We start from the raw sequence: 23,670 nt of genomic DNA, 5'->3' as shown, positions 1-23,670 counted from the left end.
CGGTGTTATCTACAGTTCTTTCATATGACCGTAATTCTAACCATGACCCTAAAAACAAATCTTAACCCCTAAAGCGCCCATTATAGGAGTGCTTGAGTATGATTTTTTACTGGTCCAGTAAATGTGTGCTGCGGGTGAATCAGAGAGATCATCTATCATCTTGTTCAATCTCGCTGTCATGTTCTCCCCTCTGTCTGTCTGCGAGTGTGTTTGTGTCTTTGTCTTTGTGTGTGTGTGTGTGCGCGTGCATTTGTGTGTGTGTGTGTGTGTGTGCGCGTGCATTTGTGTGTGTGTGTGTGTGTGTGTGTTGGCGTCTGACAGAGGAATTTCTGCCCTGTTCAATCACCCTTAAAATCACCCAGCTGAGAGTTCCCACAATGCCCTTCTGCTCAAACTACGACTGAACACACACAAACACCTTTTCATGTAAATGAATATCTGGAGTGTTTCTATTCACATCCACAGTTTTATTGTAAGCTACTGATAGTGTTCATTTAATGTAAATGATTAAAAATCAGACAATTTCCTTATACAGTACCTGAACTAAAAATAATATATAAATAATATTTAGTCACTTAACTAATCAAATTCGATATGTAGCACTGTAAACAATATAATATAATATAATATAATATAATATAATATAATATAATATAATGTAATATAATATAATATAATATAATATAATACAATATAATATAATATAACGTAATATAATATAATATAATATAATATAATATAACGTAATATAATATAATATTCATTCATTCATTCATTTTCTTTTTGGCTTAGTCCCTTTATTAATCCGGGGTCGCCACAGCGGAATGAACCGCCAACCTATCCAGCATATGTTTTATGCAATGGATGCCCTTCCAGCTGCAACCCATCACTTGGAAGCATCCATACACACTCATTCATACACATACACTACGGACAATTTAGCTTACCCAATTCACCTATACCACATGTCTTTGGACTGTGGTGGAAAGGCACCCGGGCCACCCGGAAGAAACCCACTTGAACATGGGGAGAACATGCATTGAGCTCAGGTCCATTTTGTTTCCACTGATCATTCTTGAGATGTTTGGGCAGCTTCACTGGAGTTCACCTGTGGTAAATTCAGTTGATTGGACATGATTTGAAAAGGCATACACCTGTCCATATAACGTCCCAGGGTTGACAGTGCATGTCAAAGCACAAACCAAGCATGAAGACAAAGGAATTGTCTGTAGACCTCCGAGACAGGATTGTCCTAAGGCACAAGGCAGAAGAAGGTTACACAAAAATGTCTGCTGCTCTGAAAGTTCCAATGAGCACAGTGGCCTCCGTCATCCGTAAGTGGAAGATGTTTGGAGCCACCAGGACTCTTCCTAGAGCTGGACGGCCGTCTAAGCTGAGTTATCAGGGGAGAAGGGCCTTAGTCAGGAAGGTGATCAATAACCTGATGATCACTCTCTCTGATCTCCAACGTTCTTCTGTGGAGAGAGGAGAACCTTACAAAAGGACAACCATCTGTGCAGCAATCCACCAATCAGGCTATCTACTCCCCGCCTGGAATTTGCCAAAAGGCATCTGTAGGACTCTCAGACCATAAGAAACTAAATTCTCTGGTCTGATTAGACTAAAATTGAACTCTTTGGAGTGAATGCCAGGCGTTATGTTTGGAGAAAACCAGGCACCGCTCATCACCAGGCTAACCCCATCCCTACAGTGAAGCATGGTGGCGGCAGCATCATGCTGTAGGGATGCTTTTCCAGGAACTGGAAGACTAGTCAGGATAGAGGGAAAGATGAATGCAGCAATGTACAGACACACCCTGAATGAAAACCTGCTTCAGAGTGCTCTTGACCTCAGACTACAGCGACGGTTTATCTTCCAGCAGGACAATGTCCCAAAGCACACCGCCAAAATATCAATGAAGTGGCTTCACAACAACTCCGTGAATGTCCTTGAGTGGCCCAGCCAGAGCCTAGACCTAAATCCTATTAAACATCTCTGGAGAGATCTGAAAATCCCATCCAACCTGATAGAGCTTGAGAGGTACTGCAAAGAGGAATGGGCTAAAATTCCCAAAGACAGGTGTGCCAAGCTTGTGGCATAATATTTGAAAAGACTTGAGGCTGTAATTGCTGCCAAAGGTGCATCAACAAAGTATTGAGCAAAGCCTGTGAATACTGATGTACATGTGATTTTTCAGCTTTTTTATTTTAATAATAAATTTGCAACAATTTCGTCATCTATTGTCTTATGGGGTATTGTGAGTAGAATTTTGAGGAAATAAATGAATTTTATCCATTTTGGAATAAGGCTGTAACATATACAAAATTTGGAAAAAGTGAAGCGCTATGAATAATTTCCGGATGCACTGTAAATTAGCCAAACCAATGTAGCGTACAGTCCACAGATAAAATTACTTATTGATTTTATCACGGTCTGGCTTTCGTCGACAGGAGGGTTTTACGACTCCTGGCTCCAAAAAGTCTGGGTACCCCCGACAGACTTTATCTCTCCAGTGTCCCTGGATTACTGAGTCTGGAGCTTCAAAGACATTCCTGCCCAAATATACACACACACACACACACACACACACACACACACACACAAGGCTGTCCCGACAGAAAGAAAATGAACTCATCAAATCCTGAACCAGCACAAAACTAAGGTGTTATGTTTTGTAAACTTTGTATCTCATTTCTGACTTTTCTTACCTGTGTAACCTCTCTTATAACCTGTATGCATGTTCCCTTTAGGCCTTTGTAAAGCATAAATATTGTAAGGATATGAAAAATTATGTTGATGTACTTTTAAACCCCCCCATGTTTGGTACCGATGGGTTTCTGCTCACATTTTACAACACATGATGCATAGAGCAAGACCATAACTCGCATTGCTTTATTCTTTAAAGCCCTGTATTAAATGCCTGTCCGCATGCTTTAGGCGGACACTCAAATTTACATACGAGCAGCCTCGAGACAAAGGAAGGTTCCCGCGCAAACTTTCCCCTGAAATCATTGGTCAGAATGCTGTACGGGTTGTCACGTGACCCGCAGGTATAAGCACACTTCCCCCCAAACATCTGGGCAGAAAGAGAAGGTCCTAACAAAGAACCCATCAAACGTGGTCCCTTTAAGGGCCACGTGGCTTTCTAAGCCGCATGGACTTCTTCCCGTAACGCTTTCTTTATTTTCCGGCAAAGTAAACTCAGTTTAAAGTTTGCGATCGTGTTCGTCCGAACTGCATTACAAACTCCACGCATCAAGAAGGACATCAAAAGGAGTTTTCATCACGACGGAAGAGAGACGCATAAGAGAGACCTCCAGACATGAAAGACCAGGTGATTTTAGTTATGCGAATAAGCTGTGCCCCTTTTATCAAAAAGGTGTTTTTTATAATCTCGGTGGTCCTTAATGGTGCGTGTGGAACTGAAAGTTTTGTCACTCTTTTACCTGAAATCTCTATTTCCTCGCTTTACTATTTCTCTTTGTTGTTACACGTTCTATAGACCCGATATCTCCACGTGGTTTACCTTTTTGTTCTGTGTTTAATCTATGTTTGTGCGTTTGTTCGTTATCCGTCGTTATCCGAATAATGAATGAATTGTATTGTTCGCCTCACGAGAAAATGTCACTGAAATACAGATTCCCCTGCCTTGCTATTATAAGTTGTTTAAAACTTTTGAATGATTAATCTACTTCATAAGAAGTAGCAATTAAATTCCCTTTTTCTAAATGAATAGATTACCATGTCCGCTCGGAAGAGCGGCGGCCTTGCTTGTGTTTGTTTGGTCAAATTAACAATAAATTTATCCGGAATATTAATGATTAATAATAATTCGTTATTGTTGATAATTAATATCCATAATCTGGGAGTCCACTCGGTCGCGCGAGCATGATCATTTACAATCATATGTTTGTTTGACCAAACTGACTGAAGCTTAAGCCGGAATATTAATAATTAAGAATAAACCGTTATTGTTGATTATTAATATTCATAAAATGAGCTAATTTCATGTTACACCAACAAAACATAATACTTAGGATTCTGCATATATCCCGCAATCTGAAATATAAAAATCTCACACTTACTCACTGAAATAATCAAATTTGATTGAGCATATATTACTATTCTCCTTTTTAGATGTTAAAAGTTGTATATTTAGTCACTAATCAAATATAACATCTATCACTGTACCAGTCTCTACTAATCTAACATTACGCAATATATTTAAGGTCATAAACAAATTGAATATGACGTCTACTCCTTTTCATACAGCTGACTGAGCGAGTGAATGCAAACAAACACCTTTAAGTAAATGAATATCTATTGTTTTAATATAAACCCCTGATCATGATGATTTAATATGAGCCCGTAATCGCTCTAAAGAAACCCGAAACAATTTCTGATGATGTACAATGGATGAAGATATTATTTATGTCTTTATGAATGAGGATCACTCACACACGATGAGTCCGTGCTTTCAAAAACAGTCAAATGTGTTGTGTTGAAGAAAAGAGCGAATGTGTTTTGTGTAAAGGAGCCCAAGGCTGAATGAGCCTGAATAAACAGATCCAGCGTTTTGACAAATCTCTGTGTATTTGTGTTGTCCCATCTGTTTACATTCACCTCAGACATATGTTTATATTCATAACCAATTTAAATGGATCTGCGCTGCGCTTTTAGTCAGTCGCACAAGTGAGCCTCCATCCGTCTGTCAGTCTGTCAAGGTTGCTGAAGTACACTAAAATTATAGTTTAGTGGAGGAAAAGCCTGAATATCAGATTGTTTATTTTTTTATCCATATATACTTATTGTCTCTTCATCCATCCCTCTGTGTCTATCAATCCATTCACTTATCTTTCTTTCATCCATTTGTCTGCCCAACCATTTATCCATCCGTCCGTCCTTCCGTCCGTCCGTCCGTCTGCCTATCTATCTATCTATCTATCTATCTATCTATCTATCTATCTATCTATCTATCTATCTATCTATCTATCTATCTATCTATCTGTCTATCTGTCTGTCTGTCTGTCTGTCTGTCTGTCTTTCTGTCTGTCTATCTAACTATCTATCCATCACACCCATTATTCATCTGTTCAACTGTCCATCCATCTGTCTGTGCATCCATCCATCCATCCATCCATCCATCCATCCATCCATCCATCCATCCATCCATCCATCCATCCACCTATCTATGTATCTATCTATGTATCTATCTATCTATCTATCTATCTATCTATCTATCTATCTATCTATCTATCTATCTATCTATCTATCTATCTATCTATCTATCTATCTATCTATCTATCTATCTATCTATCTATCTGTCTGTCTGTCTGTCTGCCTATCTATCCATCACACCCGTTATTCATCTGTTCAACTGTCCATCCATCTGTCTGTGCATCCATCCATCCATCTATCCATCCACCCATCCATCCATCCATCTATCTATCTATCTATCTATCTATCTATCTATCTATCTATCTATCTATCTATCTATCTATCTATCTATCTATCTATCTATCTATCTATCTATCTATCTATCTATCTATCTATCTATCTATCTATCTATCTATCTATCCATCCGTCCACCCATCCAACTATCATCTGTGTGTCCATCCATCATTCATCTATCCATTAATCCACCTTTCCATCTATCCATTCATCTGTTCACTTGTCTGTCCATCCATCCATCCATCCATCCATCCATCCATCCATCCATCCATCCATCCATCAACCAATCCGTCCATCCATCTAACGATCATTTGTCTATACATCCATCTGTCCATCCATCAATCCATCCATCTATTGGTCTGTCTATCCATACATCCATCCCTTCATCATATATCTATCCATCATTCATCCATCCACCCATCTATCAATCTTTTGGTCTGTCCATCCACCCATCCATCCAATTATCCATCCATCCATCCATCCAACTGTCATCTGTCTATTCCTCATCCATCCATCACTTATTCATCTATCAATTTAACTATCATCTGTCTATCCATTCATCCATCCATCTATCATTCATCCTTCTATTCATCCATCTGACCATCAATCCATCTCTTCATCCAACTATCATTTTTCTATACATCCATCTGTCCATCCATTCAATCATCTATCCATCCATCCATTTTTTCTGTCCATCCACCCATCATCTATCAATCCATTCAACTATCATCTCTATCCATCATCCATCCATCATTCATCCATCAATCCAACTATCATCTGTATATCCATCCAACCATCATTCATCCATCTGACCATCATTTGTCTATATATTCATCCACCCATGCATCCATCTGTTGGTCTGTCAATCCATCCACCCATTCAATTATCATCTGTCTATATATCCATCCATCCATCCATCCATTCATCAATCATCCATTCATCCAACTATCATGTCTATCCATCCACCCGTCCATTATCTGTCTACCCATCCATCCATCATTCATCCATCCATCCAACTATCATCTGTCCATCCATCCAACCATCATTTGTCTATACATCCATTTGTCCATCCATCATTCATCCATCAATCCATCCGTCCATCCATCCAGTCATTTTTCTATACATCCATCTGTCCATCCATTCAATTATCTATCCATCGATCTATTGGTCTGTCCATTCACCCATCCATCCATCCATTCATCCAACTACCATCTCTCTATCCATCATCCATCCATTCATCCATCATCCATCGATCCATCCATCGATCCATCATTTGTCTATCCATCCATCCATCTATCATTCATTCATCAAACCATCCATCAATCCAACTATCATCTGTATATCCATCCAACCATCATTCATCCATCTGACCATCATTTGTCTATATATTCATCCACCCATGCATCCATCTGTTGGTGTGTCAATCCATCCACCCATTCAATTATCATCTGTCTATATATCCATCCATCCATTCATCAATCATCCATTCATCCAACTATCATGTCTATCCATCCACCCGTCCATTATCTGTCTACCCATCCATCCATCCATCCATCATTCATCCATCCATCCAACTATCATCTGTCCATCCATCCAACCATCATTTGTCTATACATCCATTTGTCCATCCATCATTCATCCATCAATCCATCCGTCCATCCATCCAGTCATTTTTCTATACATCCATCTGTCCATCCATTCAATTATCTATCCATCGATCTATTGGTCTGTCCATTCACCCATCCATTCATCCATTCATCCAACTACCATCTCTCTATCCATCATCTATCCATTCATCCATCCATCCATCCATCCATCATTTGTCTATTCATCCATCCATCCATCTATCATTCATCCATCAAACCATCCATCCAGCCAACTATCATCTGTCTATCCATCCATCCATGCATCCATCCATCCATTTGTCCATATATCCAACCATCATTTGTCTATACATCCACTTGTCCATCTATCATTCATCCATTCATCAATCAATCCATCCACCCGTCTGTCTGTCCATTCTTCCATCCATCCATCCGACTATCAACCCATCCGTCCATCAAACCATGATTTGTCTATCTATAAATCGATCTGTCTATTCATCCAGCCATAATTTCCATCAATCCGTCTGTCAGTTTGTCTGCCTGTCTATCCTGTTCATCATTTATTCACCCCTCCCTCTCTCCACCCGTCTGTCTATCTATCTGTCCTGCCATCCATTCATTCATCCTGGAGAAGCACTGATTTATTTAGCTCTGATCCTGAAAGCATCCCAATGAGAGGAAGTTTCTTGTGTTGTACTGCCAGACAGCCTCTCTCTCTCTCTCTCTCTCTCTCTCTCTCTCTCTCTCTCTCTCACACACACACACACACACAGTCCCGGTCGGCAGAAGCAGACAGAATCGCCCTTGGGCTGCACTGCTAACCTGCTCCCAACTCACACACACTCAAGATGAACTGCAGGAAATTAACAAGATTAATAACACCATAAAGAGATGTCCAGACAAACCCAGTGTGTGTGAGTGCGCGTATATATGTGTGTGTGTGTGTGTGTCTGTGTTTATATGCACCAGACTGTCTCCTGTCTGGAGTCTCTCATCTGCATAAATGCTCCATTACCTTCAGCCAGCGTACAGACTTTCTAACAGACCTTGTGTGTGTGTGTGTGTGTGTGTGTGTATGTGTATGTGTGTTCCCAATAAACTCCCAGTGTCTGTCAGAGAGTGAAATCTCCTGCAGTCAGACAGTCAGAGGAAAGGCAGTGTGTTTGTACTCACACGCGATGCGGACGTGCACCTTGCGGCTCTTGGTTGTTCCTGCCGAGCTCCAGGCGACACACTGGCACCAGTAATCTTCCAAACCAAACAACTCCTCCACCTGCTGTCGGGAAATCTCGATCCGTGCTTCTCTCACCACCAGACCTGCTCACAAACACACAGAAAAAACACACATCAGAATCAAGACGGCAGACGCCTGACTATCGGCGCAACGTCTGGTCTGTATTGACTGAGAACAGGCATGGGTTTTTGCCAAATCGAAGAACTTCTGATTGCACATTAAAAATGTAAAACTTGTTTTAGGGTTGCATGATACTCGAAAACAACACTGCAATATTTAACGTTATTTTCCCCCCAATTTCTGTTTCATGGAAAGAAGATTTTGTTAAACACATTTCTAAACAAAATAGTTTACATATACAGGAGGGGAAATAAGTATTGAACACGTCACCATTTTTCTAAAAAAAAAAAAAAAAAAACTTATTTCTAAAGGTCCCGTTTAATTCAAATTTCCAATAAATGTTGGTAACAACCAAATAAATCCATATATGCAAAGTAAACAACATTAATTAGCTTAATAAAGCTATATATTTTAAGTTCAAGTTATTGAACACATGAAGAAAGGGAGGTGTAGAAAGGCAGTGAAAGCCCAGACAGCAGCTGGAATCTCTCAGTAGTTCTTCAGCAACCCTTTGGCCTTCCTCAGTGAAAATGAATATCAGCTCCTTCAGTCCAACATCTACATTAGCAGGATGATGAAGATAAAACCAAGGTGGACATTTTAACAAGACAATGATCCAAAACAGCCAAGGAAACTCTCAGAATCTTTCAGAGAAAGGAAATCAAGGCAAATCACCAGACTTAAATCCAATGGAAAATACAAATTAAAGATCAGATTTGATAGACGAGACCCACAGAACTTTCAAGATTTTGACACTCTGTTGAAGTCTGTGAAAAACTCACATCTGAGCCATTCACGTGACTTCATTTTCCCTATGAGATGCATCTTTTAGCTGCCATATATTTAGAACAAGAAATATACATGTTCTATTGACCTTATTCTAAAATGCGGAAGTGCGCCTGTTTTCGCGATTGTCTTAGAACTTCCGTTTCAGTCGCCTATGGGAGAAATGACAAGGAATAATAAACGGCAAAAAACGGTCAAGCTACTTGCTCTACAAACAAATGTTTGCATGACTATACAGACCAAGTAGAATAATATAACAAGGAAATATCAGTTTGCAGCAACAAACAGCAAGACGAGCAGTTTTTAATGTCTAAAAATGAATGGAAGTGAATGAGACCGGAAGTCTCGTGCCAAAAAGATTCAAATGGCAGCGCCCACTCGTCTGCGGAGAATAAGGTCAATACAATGTAAAAAATAAACGCTATTTTACAGGTAATTGTCTGTATTTTTTTACAGAATTTTCCAGTTGTTTTCATTATACAGTGAAATAGCTGTTGTTTTACAGATTTGTTCTGTAATAAAAAATTCTAACATTAAATGTAGTTATTGCTGGTAATTTGGTATTTTGCTTTTTTTCTGCTTTTTAAAGGAAATTTGATGTATTTTTAGAGAGTAACACGTAATTTTACGTTAATATTTACAGATTATTTTTTTTAAAAATAGGGAAACAAAAGTTCAGTCAAATTGTTTTTAGTGAAGATAGTAAACATGAAGATTAACATGAGTTTAATAAAGTCAAATAATAGCCTATTGTTTGTAGGCTGCATATAATGCATGCACTGTAAACTGTCAAATGTTTATTTTACTACTCTAACAATGTTGCTATGCGAAGTATGATGATCACCAGTGATCTAGCGGCTGCGGATCGCTGAAAAACTACACACGTTACTTTAATGAACTACAACTCCCAGCATGCACCTCACACTCCCAAGTTCCCTGATTCTAACTGATTACACACACAGTCATAAGATCATTAAGGAATGATTTCAAGAGCTATAAACTGAGCACACACAGATACATTGTTGATAAGTCTTAAACTGTTTAGTGTTTGACTCCTTTACTTTGTTTTTTTGTTTATTTGGTAATAAACTGCTATTTGATCCTTAACTTTATTGTGCAGGTGTCCTCACATGACACTCACCTTGTCTTTGTTGTTAAACGATGACCAAATGTGTTATTTGTAAAAAAAAAAATAAAAAAAAATAAATAAAAAATTAGATCGTTTTGGAGTTTAATCCACATATCCTTAGAATATTTGTTAGACTATATTATAGTTTGTAGTTATATTTACAGTGTTTACGACAACAGCAATTATTTTTACCCAAGCTTTTTTTTAATCATTGTTTAATTCTTTCTATTTTAAAGGTACGTTAAAAGTGGACAATTGAATGCAATATTTAGAGATTTCATGCATAATTACGTAAATTAATCTATATAATTACAGTAATTTTCCTCATAATCACATTAATTAATCTGTATAATTACAGTAATAACATGTATAATTGCAGTAATAATCCTTATAATCACATTAATAATATGTATACTTACATTAATAAATTATTTATTTGCAGTAATAATTTGTAAAATGACAGTAAAAATCTGTGTAATTGCAGTAATAAATAGTAAAATGGCAGTAATAACTTGTAATTATGGAACAGGAAATTACAGTTGTTTTTTTTTTTTTTTTTTTACAGATTATCTACATTTTTTATTCGGACAGTTTTTTTTCTGTTTTTTTTTCCGGTAAGTTTTTTATGCATCTGCTGCCAGAAAATTGCATTTTTTTTTTTTCAGTGTATGTTATATAAATCAAAATCAGAAAAAGATAAAGTGTTAAGTATACAGACAGTTAACCTGCAATTATACAATGTAGAGCATACTTAAAATAGATTTATGTATATAATACATTTTCACTGAAGTGATCTGATAAACAATATAATAAAATAAAATATCCGAGCAGACATGCTGTTATCAGAGCAGCAATCGCCAGATCATCCGGCTGGAATGAGCGGAAGAGCCGGGAGTCATCAGAAAAACAATAATAGGAAAAGTCATGTTTCTAAATGACAGTGATGCCATGTAAATGGAGAAGAGCAGTGGTCCTAGAACAGAGCCCTGAGGCACCCCAGTCGCTATATCAAAGACAATAGAATACACATGACATGTCACTCATTTCACAATAGGGAAAATGTAACGCTCAATATGGCTAATGAAGCTCCGCCTTCTAGTACAGGAGCCAATGATCATTTCTCCAGGAGAGGAGCTCAGATAAAGTCCCTTTAAGGTGAATAATTTCACTCATCTTTTAAGCACCTTTCAGTCAGTATGCTCGGCCATTCTGTCTGACTAGGAAAACATCAAACTCTCCAAAACTGTTAGCCAAGCTTACGATTCTATTACATATTTGGAATCACCAGTAAATTAAACAACAGCTGTCTCTTAAGTTTAGATTTTAAACGTTCAAATGAAACAAAGTCTGCAAATTTTCAGGTTTCCCGAGCTAATGCGCATGCACACTCGAAAGGAACAAGTTCACGACACTAACCTCATCTATGACCATTCTACACATTATCACCCTCTGGATAATGATCGCGCTGCTCTTCTGAAGTAATTCAAAACTTGGTCTTAATGGCGAATCTCCTCCAGAAATGACAGCGACTCTTTGTTTACAGGTTTGTGGGTGTTTGAGTAGTTGCAGCTGTCATGTGATTTGCGTTTGACAGAACGGACTGTACCTTGTGTTCATTTCATACAGATTACAAAACCAGAAAACGTTTGTTATTTGCACTTGCTTCCTTTAAAAGTACAGACTTCAAGCTTCATGTGGATATATATCTTATGTTTGTGAAGCAAGTATTCGCTAAGATTCCAGTGCGTTGTGTTTGTTAAAAGCACACGTCTGCTCTGAGCTTCTTCCCTGGAAAAACATCAGTCAGTAGTGATCGCTGATTGGCTCCTGTACTAGTAGGCGGGGCTTCATTTGCCGTATTGACCGCTACACTGTTCCCCATTCAAAACTATACGAGTGACATGTCTTTTGTATTCTAGAGTGTTTGGCTCGGACCAGTTGTGTTCTTTACGACATTTTCTGCAGTTGTTATTAATCCTCTGGTTTATCAACATTTTGAAAGCTCTGCTTTTAAATGAACCAACTACACTTGAAAACAGATGTGTTTTTTTTGTAATAAGTTTGAAACAAACTCAAGGTACAGTCAGTCCCGTCAAATGAACATCCCGATAGCAACTACTCAAACACCCTCAAACATGGCCGCTGTGTGAAATTACTTGCCTCAAAGTCCACATGAATCTGAAACTGCAACCATTTTATAAATTTTTTTTGTATTGTGATGCAGTTCCTAGAGAAACAGAATATTAAATAAGAAAACAGTGGGCGTGGCTTGTTTTTCTAACTAGATCTGATTGGATGAAGTAGGCATTTCATTTCGAAAGATGGGGAAAAGGGTTTGGGGAGAGTTATTACAGCAGAACAGACTCCTCCTCCTCCTCCTCCTCCTCCTCCTCAGACAGCTGGAAGGGTGTGGTTAAGTATGTTAGCCACACCAAATACCTCAGTGAGACCTACGCTGCGTCTGAAACCGCATACTTCCATACTATATAGTACGCTAAAATCAGTATGCGAGCCAAGTAGTATGTCCGAATTCATAGAATTCGAAAAACAGTATGCGAGAAGTACCCGGATGACTTACTACTTCCGGCGAGATTCTAGAGTGCGCATCCTATGCATGCTGAGCTATCCCATGATCCCCCGTGAGTGAAATAATCAATGGGAGTAAAGTGACGCAATTGAAACAGGCAGGTCACGTGACCATGACAAAATGGCGGATGTAGTACGTCCGAATTCCATTCATACTTTTCTTGTTCATACTGTATAGAGCATACTTTTCTAACGGCCGAGTAGTACGTTTAAATTCAAATGCAGTACCTACTGAGTAGTAGGCGGTTTCGGACACAGCCCTAATCTGAGAATTTAACTGAAAATAAACAGGATTTCCACTTTCAGATTTTAATTGTTGGCAAAGTCCCTTAAAGGCGAGTAATTTCACTCAGCAGCCATCTTTGAGGCACCTTTCAGGCAGTATGCTCGGCCATTCTGTCTGAATGGGGAAACATCAAACTCTCCAAAACTGTTAGCCAAGCTTAAAATTATATTACAGATTTGGAATCACCAATAAAATGAAACAACAGCTGACTGAAAGAAAGAAAGTCTGCATATTTTTAGGTTGCCCTGAGCTAATGCGCATGCACACTCAAAAAGAACAAGATCACGACACCAACCTCATTAATGGCTGTACTACACATTATCACCCTCTGGATAATGATCGTCTAATCATGCTGCTCTTCTGAAGTAGTGCACAACTTGGTCTAGTTAGTGAATCTCCTCCAGAAATGACAGCTATTTCATTTTACAAGTTTGTGGGCGAGAACTGTCAGTTTATTGCAGGGCTGTCCTGCACAGTTTAGCTCTAACTTCCTTCAACACACCTCCCTGGAAGATTCTAATATACCTAGAAAGAGCTTGATTAGCTGGTTCAGGTGTGATTAATTGGGGTTGGAACTAAAATCTGCAGGACACGGCCCTCCAGGACCGAGTTTGGACACCCCTGGTCTATAGAGATTGCTGATTGGCTCCTGTACTAGTAGGTGGGGCTTCATTTGCCTTGTTGACCGCTACACTGTTCCCCATTCAAAACTATACGAGTGAAAAGTCTTGTGTATTCTAGAGTCTTTGGCTCGGACCAGATGTGTGTTCTTTACGACATTTTCTGCAGTTGTTATTAATCCTCTGGGTTCAGCAAACACTCAAATCTCACCGAATAGGCTACTTGCTTCACACACATGAGAAGTATATCCACATAAAGCTTAAAAACTCTGCTTTAAAATGAACCAACTACACTTGAAAACATGTTTTTTTTTGTGTAATAAGTTTGAAATGAACTCTAGGTAAAGTCAGTCCCATCAAATGAACATCCCGATAGCAACTACTCGAACACCCTCAAACATGGCCGCTGTGTGAAACAACTTGCCTCAAAGTCCACATGAATCGGAACCTGCAGCCGTTTTGTTTTTTTTTTTTTGTATTGTGATGCAGTTCCTAGAGAAACGGAATATTAAATAAGAAAACAGTGGGTGTGGCTTGTTTTTTCTACCTGGAGCTGATTGGATGTATTAAAGTAGGTATTTCATTCAGAAAGATGGGGAAAAGGGTTTGGGGAGAGTTATTACAGCCGAACAGACTCCTCCTCCTCATCATTTCTGTTTGTTGTCAGCAGCTGGAGGGCGTGTTTAAGTATGTTAGCCACACCCAATTCCTCAGACAGAGCTAATCTGAGAATTGAACAGAAAAGAAACAGGTACACTTTTAGATTTCAATTATGGGTCACAAGTGCAATTTTGCTTTTCTTAACGACATGCACTGATGACAAAACTAGCAATGTGAGCTAACAAAATCAATATGGTTAGTTTGGACCCATTACTTCTCCAAGATACACTGAAGGTTACAGCCCAAGATTTGATATATTCCAAACCAGTCGATCCAATGAAAACATCTGCATACCGATTGAAGCAGCATACGTTTTTTTTTCTTGAGCATCAGCTGATCAAAGAAGCCTCGGCAAGGCTGTGTTTGTCTTTCTAACATATCGTAAGAAATATGCCAAGAACGCTTTCTTTTCATGTTACTCACTAAACAAGAGACAGGAATTTGGTGTAAACATTCAAGACTCGAGGCGTTTGTTCCTGGAGCTCCAGCAATCTGAAGGCCGCGACTGGCAACCGCTGAACCGAACAGCCTCAAAGAGTCTGTCTGATGCATTAATGTAAATGTGCAGGCAGTCATTTAACATCTCTGCAGGAGCACAGCTGCAAAACACCATCAGGCTGCAGGAAAACATACACGCTATATTACTGCTCAATTTATGATCAAAAATAACAGGAATTCACAGCAAATAATGTTAATGAATAAAGCAATTAAACAAACACAATGAGATGAATCAAGTGATTTATCACTGAAATGCCATTTTTTTGCTGTTATCATTATAATTTATACTGTTCTACATACACCCACTGGCCACTTATTTAGGTACGCCTGTCTAACTGCTTGTTTTAGTAAATTTCTAATCAGCCAATCACATGGCAGCAACGGAGTGCATTTAGGCATGTAGACATGAGCCCCTTTCACACAGTGATACAGGTAAATATCCGGAAAACTTCCGGAACGACTTTACCGGTAAATTCAAAAAAAGAGCTGTTCACACAGGCGAGGACGTTACGGAATTTTTCTGAAAAAGAGCATTCACACATGCATTCCAAATTACCGGTAAATTCTGAAATCATTATCTAGAAATGAGCTCTAAATGGCTGGGCTTGTGTTTGTAAACATTTGACTACATCACAAACTCTGTGGATGGATCAGTATTGTGAACAACTTCGATGAAAACATATGAAGGATCACTATCGCATGTCGAGATGTTCATAATATGTGTGTGCTGGCGTTCACGGCTGTTTCACGGGCAAGGTAAACAAACAGCGTCTTATCATAAGCATCTTATCAATGATTATTTACACAGTTGGCATTAAGAAGAACAAATAAACGTTATCTGACTAACTTCTAGAAGCTAAATGTGTCTGGGAAAATATTCAATGGCTTTTATTTTCATAAACCGCGCGCACGTGAATGCGTCTGACTGTTCTGATTGGCTAAAGCAGACGTTCACGTCAGCACGTTCTAGACGTGTACGCGCTCTTTCCGGCAGTCTTCCTTCTGCATTCACACAGCGCAGCATTCCGGCAAATTACCGGTAATGTTACAACTTCTCTTTCCGGAAAATAGCCAGAACTAATTTACCGGTATTTTCAAAAAGGACCTGTTTACACATACAACCCTTTCGGAAAATTGCCGGTAATTTTCCGGAAAGGTCTGAATGTGTGAAAGGGGCTATGGTAAAGACGATCATCTGCAGTTCAAACCGAGCATCAGAATGGGGAAGAAAGGTGATTTAAGTGACTTTGAACCTGTAATGGTTGTTGGAGCCAGATGGGCTAGTCTAATTATTTCAGAAACTGCTGATTTACTGGGATTTTCACGCACAACCATCTCTAGGGTTTACAGAGAATTGTCTGAAAAAGAGAAAATATCCAGTCAGCGGCATTCCTTTGGGCGTAAATGCCTTGTTGATTCCAGAGGTCAGAGGAAAATGACCAGACTGGTTGGTTACAACCGAGGTCTGCAGAAGAGAATCTCTGAACACACAACTTGTCCAACCTTGAGGCAGATGGGCTACAGCAGCAGAAGACCACACCGGGTGCCACTCCTGTCAGCTAAGAACAGGAAACTGAGGCTACAATTTACACAGGAAAATTGGACAACAGAAGAAGGAAAATCGTTGCCTGGTCTGATGAGTCTTAATTTCTGCAGTGACGTTCGAATGGTAGGATCAGAACTTGGCATCAATGAAATGAAAGCATGGATCCATCCTGCCTTGTATCAACGGTTCAGGCTGGTGGTGGTAGTGTAGGGGTGTGAGGGATATTTTCTTGGCACACTTTGGGCTCATTAGTTCCAATTGTGCATCGTGTCAACGCCACAGGCTACCCGAGTATTGTTCCTGACTATGTCAATCCCGTTATGACCACAGTGGACCCATCTTCTCATGGCCACTTCCAGCAGGATAACGCACTCATAAAGTACAAATCATCTCAGACTGGTTTCTTGAACATGACAATGAATTCACTGCACTCAAATGACCTCCACAGTTACCAGATCTCAATCCAATAGAGCAACTTTGGGATGTGGTGGAACGGTAAATTCGCATCATGGACGTGCAGCTGAAAAATCTGCAGCAACTGCGTGATGCTCTCATGTCAATATGGACTAAAATCTCTGAGGAATATTTAAATTTTTACGAATATCAATCAATCATGTAAAGTAATCAATCTTGCATGTAAAGGACTTCATAAAGTCATTTCCGCTGTGTTAAAAAACTTTAAGATGCTTTATTTTTAGTTAGATTGGCCACTGTATTAAACAAGATCCTAAGATTGCGTTAGTTTACTTCTGTTAACGTTAGAAGCAGACCTGGGAGACTTTAAAGCTTTTCTAAAGTTAAGCATACTTTCATTTCAGGCCGAACAATTTAAAAAAAAAAAAAAACATAAAAAAAAAATATGTATATATATATATATATATATATATATATATATATATATATATATATATATATATATATATATATATATATATATATATATATATATATACATTTGAAGTAAGAATTATTAGCCCCCCTGAAATATTAGCGCCCTTGTTTATTTTTTCCCCAATTTCTGTTTAATGGAGGGAAGATTGTTTCAACACATTTCTAAGCATAATAGTTTTAGAAACCTATTTCTAATAACTAATTTATTTTATCTTTGCCATGATGACAGTAAATAATATTTTACTTGATATTTTTCAAGACAGTTCTATACAGCTTAAAGTGACATTTAAAGGCGTAACTAGGTTAATAAGGTGAACTAGGCAGGTTAGGGGAATTAGGCAAGTTATTCTAAACCGATGGTTCGTTCTGTAGACTATCGGGAAAAAAAATTAGCTTAAAGGGGCTAATAATTTTGTCCCAAAAATAGTTTAAAAAAATTTAAAACGGCTTTTATTCTAGCCGAAATAAAACAAATAAGACTTTTTCCAGAAGAAAAAATATTATCAGACATACTGTGAAAATGTCATGGCTCTGTTAAATATCATTTGTAAAATATTTAAAAAAGAATAAAAAAAATCAAAAGGGGGCTAATAATTCTGACTTCAACTGTATATATATATATATATATATATATATATATATATATATATATATATATATATATATATATATATATATAAAACTACATTAATTCAGATTGCATGTCTGCCATATTGATAAACCCATTGACACATTTGTGTCCAAAATCCCTCAGACGGTCTACCAATCTCCAGCCACGTCTTATGCTGATGTTGTTCTGATGCTTTTAAATATATTTTACTGCTCAGCTTGCAGACAGCAATGCACTTCACTTGCACATGTATAAATAATGAACCCCTCAATATTTCCATGAAATATTCCCTGATAGAAATCAATAGTTCACTTACCCTCTGTGCTTACTTGTTTTTGTGTGTTTATGGCAGCATTTGGTGCAGATATCTCTAGCCTTGAACACAGACGTGAAGTTAAAGACACACATCAATGTTTCAGAAAACCATGGTCACAGAAATGAGGGAGAAAAAAACTCATATGAGCCCAACAATGTGGATCTGAAATGGAGTTTACTGTCAGCGGCTCAATGCAGAAGATCACACGGGGAAACAAATTATTTGTGAATGTTTTTTGGGTTATTTTATTTGAAAACATCCTCACAGCAAAAAAAAATAAAAAAATTGACAAATAACATTTCAGAGGCTGTAAGATACTTGTTTTTGGAGAATATATGCTGAAATAAAGGTGAATTTTATGTTTTGACTTAGTTGAAATAACACAAAAAGCTTTTTTATATACTTAAACATTTTTTTAAATCAAGACACATTTATGAGAAAAAAATGACCTTAAGTTTTGTTAAAAAAAAAAAAAAAAAAAAAAAAAAAAATATATATATATATATATATATATATATATATATATATATATATATATATATATATATATATATATATATATATAGTATTATTATTATTATATTCATTCATTTTCTTTTCGGCTTAGTCCCTTTATTAATCCAGGGTTTCCACAGTGGAATGAACCGCCAACTTATCCAGCACTTTTTTACGCAGTGGATGCCCTTCCAGCCGCAACCCATCTCTGGGAAACATTCACATACACTCATTCACACTCATACACTATGGACAATTTAGCCTACCCAATTCCCCTATACAGTATACTGCATAGCTGCGTCCCAAATGGCACACTATACACTATGCACTCATGCACTATGTAATTATGTACTTACACACTCAACAGGATAGTATATGTATGTAGTGTCGTCCCAAATGGAGCACTTATGTTTTTTTACTAAGCGGAAATTCAAACCGTTTCCCTGATGACATTTGATGGTCGCCAAATCAGTGAAATAAATGACCAAACTATCAAATAATACCTGCCGTGAGTATAACCGCATTCACCATCGGGAGGTGCTATAATCACTCTCGTAGGAGAATTTTGCTTTCACCATCCAAAATAAATAAAGTTATTCAACATGTGCATCCGATAGCTCCGCCCCTTCCGCTACGTGACCACACCTGCGGTCGTTGAGTGTGTGAAGTGTCCATCATTACACACTTCATTTTAGCGGCTGAATGAGTGCATCATCCGGGTAATTAAAGTGCCCTTATTATTGTTAGAGTTTTCAGTGTGAACGCACCACTTACACTATTCATACTACAAAATGGCGTAGAATAGTGCATAAGTATGCGATTTGGGACGCAGCTCATGTCTTTGGACTGTGGGGGAACGCACCATGGTGGCCATTTTGAAGTCGGCCGTCTTGGATCCAACTTTTGTTTTTTCAATAGGAAGAGGGTCATTTGACACATCAAACTTATTGGGAATTTCACAAGAAAAACAATGGTGGGCTTGGTTTTAAGGTGACTTTATTCTTGCAGGAGTTCTATAAATAGTTATCTATTTAAAAAAAAAAAGTTGGATCCAAGATGGCCGACTTTAAAATGGCCACCATGGTCACCACCTGTCTTAAAAAGTTTGCCCCCTAACAAGTACTAATATGCCACAAACAGGACGTTATTATCACCAACCATTTCCATTTTATTAAGGTGTATATATATATGATCTATATATATATATATATATATGATCTATATATATATGATCTATATATATATGATCTATATATATATATATATATATATATATATATATATATATATATATATATATATATATATATATATATATATATATAAGATCTATATAAATGGCCCACCGTGTACTTTATTTTGAGAAACATTTAAGATATTTTGAAGCAGTAAACACGTCAGACTAAATAATAAAAATCATTCATTGACTTCTGCTGTCTTCATCAGTTTCGAAAACACAGATTTCTTTACAATTTAAAACGGCATCTTTGGATATTTTTTCTGCTGGAGATACTGTTGTCCTAAAAAACAAACAAAAAATGTAAATAAAAATCTTACACATACCTTAGGAACACTAAAGCATAAAATTCTGACAGTTTTAAAACCTTGACTTTTCTAAACCGTGGTATACCTTGAAAACGGTTATCGTCCCATGCCTAGCTCTAGTATAATTCTGCTGGATTAGTTTTTCTGCTGTATTATTGCAAGTAAAGCATGTGAAACTTTTGTGTTCCATCATTCAATAAAGCATGATCTCACATCATTCATTTCTAAAGCTCAAAATCTGCAAGACGACACAAACAATGAGCCTTCAAGCTAGATGTCTGCTCAAATCACAAGCAATACTAATGCAAACTCCCTTAAAACACTCCTAATAACAGACTGCTGGATGGATATCAATAAAGTGCCGCCTTGCAAGCATAAAAAGACACATAAAGCATGTAAGAGTGCATACACACATGCGCACACACACAAAAACACAGGCAGAAAATCAATGGCAGCAATAATGGGATGGGGTGCATTTACAGCGAGACCTGTAAGCACACACTTTTGTTATGGATTATTGTGAATATGATTTTAAACTGGCACCAGAATTTAAACAGCCAGATGAATCTAGAACATTCACTAAGTGAGCGCTCTGTTTGCTGTCAGTGATTTGTTTACTTGAAAACATTAAGCTTTTCAAATATATAATTCTAAAAATAATTAATACTTTTTATCAGCAAGGAGAGCTTTATGATGGTATAAATGATCACCAATTTATTTCATATGCTCTTTTTTAGTATTGTGAAACAAAATATCTTCAGCTTAGTCCCTTTATTTATCAGAGGTCACCATAGAGCAATGTACTGTTTGGACTTTGGGGGAAACCGGAGCACCCGGAGGAAACCCACACCCAGAACATTTATTTATAATAAATAAATGAATCATTTTGAAAAATTATATAAATACAAATTAATAAATGAAAATAAATAAAAAAAAACTAACAAAAACTAAAACATATAATAAAATAAATATAAATAAAATATATAACTAAAACTAAATACAAAAAATGTTTATGAAAATTAAATACAAATAAAAAAATTATTAAACACAAATAATTAAAAAATAAATAACACAGAAATGCATAAAAATGAATATAAAAATACATTATATAAATAAAAAAAATCTAAAATAAATAAATTGTTTAAGAAAATTTAAATAAATAAAACAATTTTATACAAATAAATAAATAAAAATTATTAATTTACAAATAAAAACATAAAAAAAATAAATAACAAAGAATATAAAAAACATTAAATAAATATACATAAAAAATGTATAAATAAAAATAAATATAAAATGTATTTTTTATTTATATTGGAATAGAGTGAAACATAAATAAGATATTATATTATATAATAAAAATATTAAAGTATCTTTAAAGTTAAAGAAATAATCATTCATTCATTCGTTCACTTTTCTTCGTCTTAGTACCTTTATTTATCAGGGGTCGCCACAGCGGAATGAACTGCCAACTTAATAAGTTTTACATAGTGGATGCCCTTCCACCTGCAACCCAGTACTAGGAAACACCCACACATATACACTACAGACAATTTAGTCTATTCAATTCATCTATAGCCCACGTGTTTGGACTGTGGGGAAACCGGAGGAAACCCACGCCAACACGGGGAGAACATGCAAGCTCCACATAAAAATGCTAACTGACCCAGCCAGGGCTCGAACCAGCGACCTTCTTGTTGTGAGGCAACAGTGCTAACCACTGAGCCACTGTCACCATTATTTTAAATGAGTCAGTTTAAACTGTTGATAAGGACTTAAATTGCAAGGATGTGTTTCTAAGACAACATTTCATGCCACACAGAGCCAAAAACTATAGAAAGTGACTTTGACAGAACATATTTAACCTGATTACTCACAATCTCCAAAATCAACAAATTCATAACGATATTACAGCATCCCAAACTGAGATATATAAGAGTGAATGAATGAATGAACACATAATGAAATACTATATAAATAAATAATATATATATAGAAATAAATATAAAAATAAATAAAATAAAGTTTTTGAAAATTAAATTAATAAAAATACATAATTAAATAAAAATAAATAATAAAATATAAATAATATAAAAACAATAAAAAACAAGTAAAATGAATATAAAAAATTATATACACACACACACACACACACACACACACACACACTCACACACACACACACACACACACACACACACACACACACACACACACACACACACACACACACACACACACACATAAATAAACAAATAATTAAACACAAACAAATTATTTAAAACAATTAATATAAAAATAAATAAAATAAATATTTAAAATGAATATAAAAATAAGTAAAATAATATTAATAAAAATATATAAATTAAAAAATAAACATAAAAACATTGCAATAAATAAATAAAAATATATAAATAATTAAATACAAATCAAAATAAAAAATAAATAATCTAAAAATAAATAAAATAAATGTAAATAGAAAATAAAAATAGATAAAAAATAAATGCAATTTTGAAAATGAAATAAAATAAATAAATAATTAAATGCAAATAAATAAATGAAAAATAATTAATATACAAATAAATACAATAATTATAAAGAAAAATACATATGAAATAAAATTTAATTAAACACAGATGAATACAAATTTATATAAAAAATAAATAAAATAAATATAAATAAAAATGTATAAATAAATATAAAATGTGTTTATTTATTTATATTGGAGTAGAGTGAAACATAAATAAGATTTCTAATAGATATGAAGTTTTGTCATAAAAATTTTCAAGTTAAATAAATATACAGCACATTATTTTTAATGCATCAGTTTAAACTGTTGATAAGGACAGAAAACATAAGGATGTGTTTCCAAGACAACACAGAACCAAAGACTATAGAAAGGGACTTTGACAGAACATATTTAACCTTCATTACTCACAATCTCCGAAATCAACAAATCAAACTGATGCATAACGATATTACAGCATCCCAAACTGAGATAAATAGGAGAACAAAGAGTGAAAATCTAATTAAAAGCATAAACTCTATCGTGCTCTATCCCCCTCTAAACCTCTTTCTCACACATGCTATAATCTTTCATGATAAATGTTAACCGTCACACATTAAAACCTCTCCATAAACTTCCACGACAGTGTTTAGGGCAGTTTGGTCCTGTAATAACTACACGCTCTGACCCCGGAGTAATATCCGAGGTGTGATTATGACAGCAAAGTTTTCCACCACAGAGATATTAGCGCAGAATTACTGCGGCGGCTTGATATCAAAGATCCATT

The 23,670-nt window shown here is 36.3% G+C and overlaps 2 protein-coding genes across 9 annotated transcripts in view; both read right to left on the bottom strand.

Moving 5' to 3' along the window:
* The window catches only part of smad4b (SMAD family member 4b), a 724,234-nt gene that overhangs the window by 287,083 nt on the left and 413,481 nt on the right, over positions 1–23,670 (bottom strand). The window lies entirely within an intron of this gene.
* Positions 1–23,670, bottom strand: part of unc5ca (unc-5 netrin receptor Ca) — a 473,679-nt gene that overhangs the window by 199,914 nt on the left and 250,095 nt on the right. For all 7 annotated transcript variants that reach the window (XM_087253142.1, XM_087253139.1, XM_087253140.1 and 4 more), the window contains one exon: positions 8,229–8,372. In XM_087253142.1, coding sequence (XP_087109268.1) covers positions 8,229–8,372 — 144 coding nt within the window. The remainder of the gene's footprint in view (positions 1–8,228; positions 8,373–23,670) is intronic.

This window comes from Danio rerio, chromosome 5 (genome assembly GCF_052040795.2).
Source record: "Danio rerio strain M-AB ecotype USA chromosome 5, GRCz13ab, whole genome shotgun sequence".
Lineage (NCBI taxonomy): Eukaryota > Metazoa > Chordata > Actinopteri > Cypriniformes > Danionidae > Danio > Danio rerio.
Note: the sequence above shows the minus strand (reverse complement) of the source record. Positions and strands in the feature narration are given on the sequence as shown.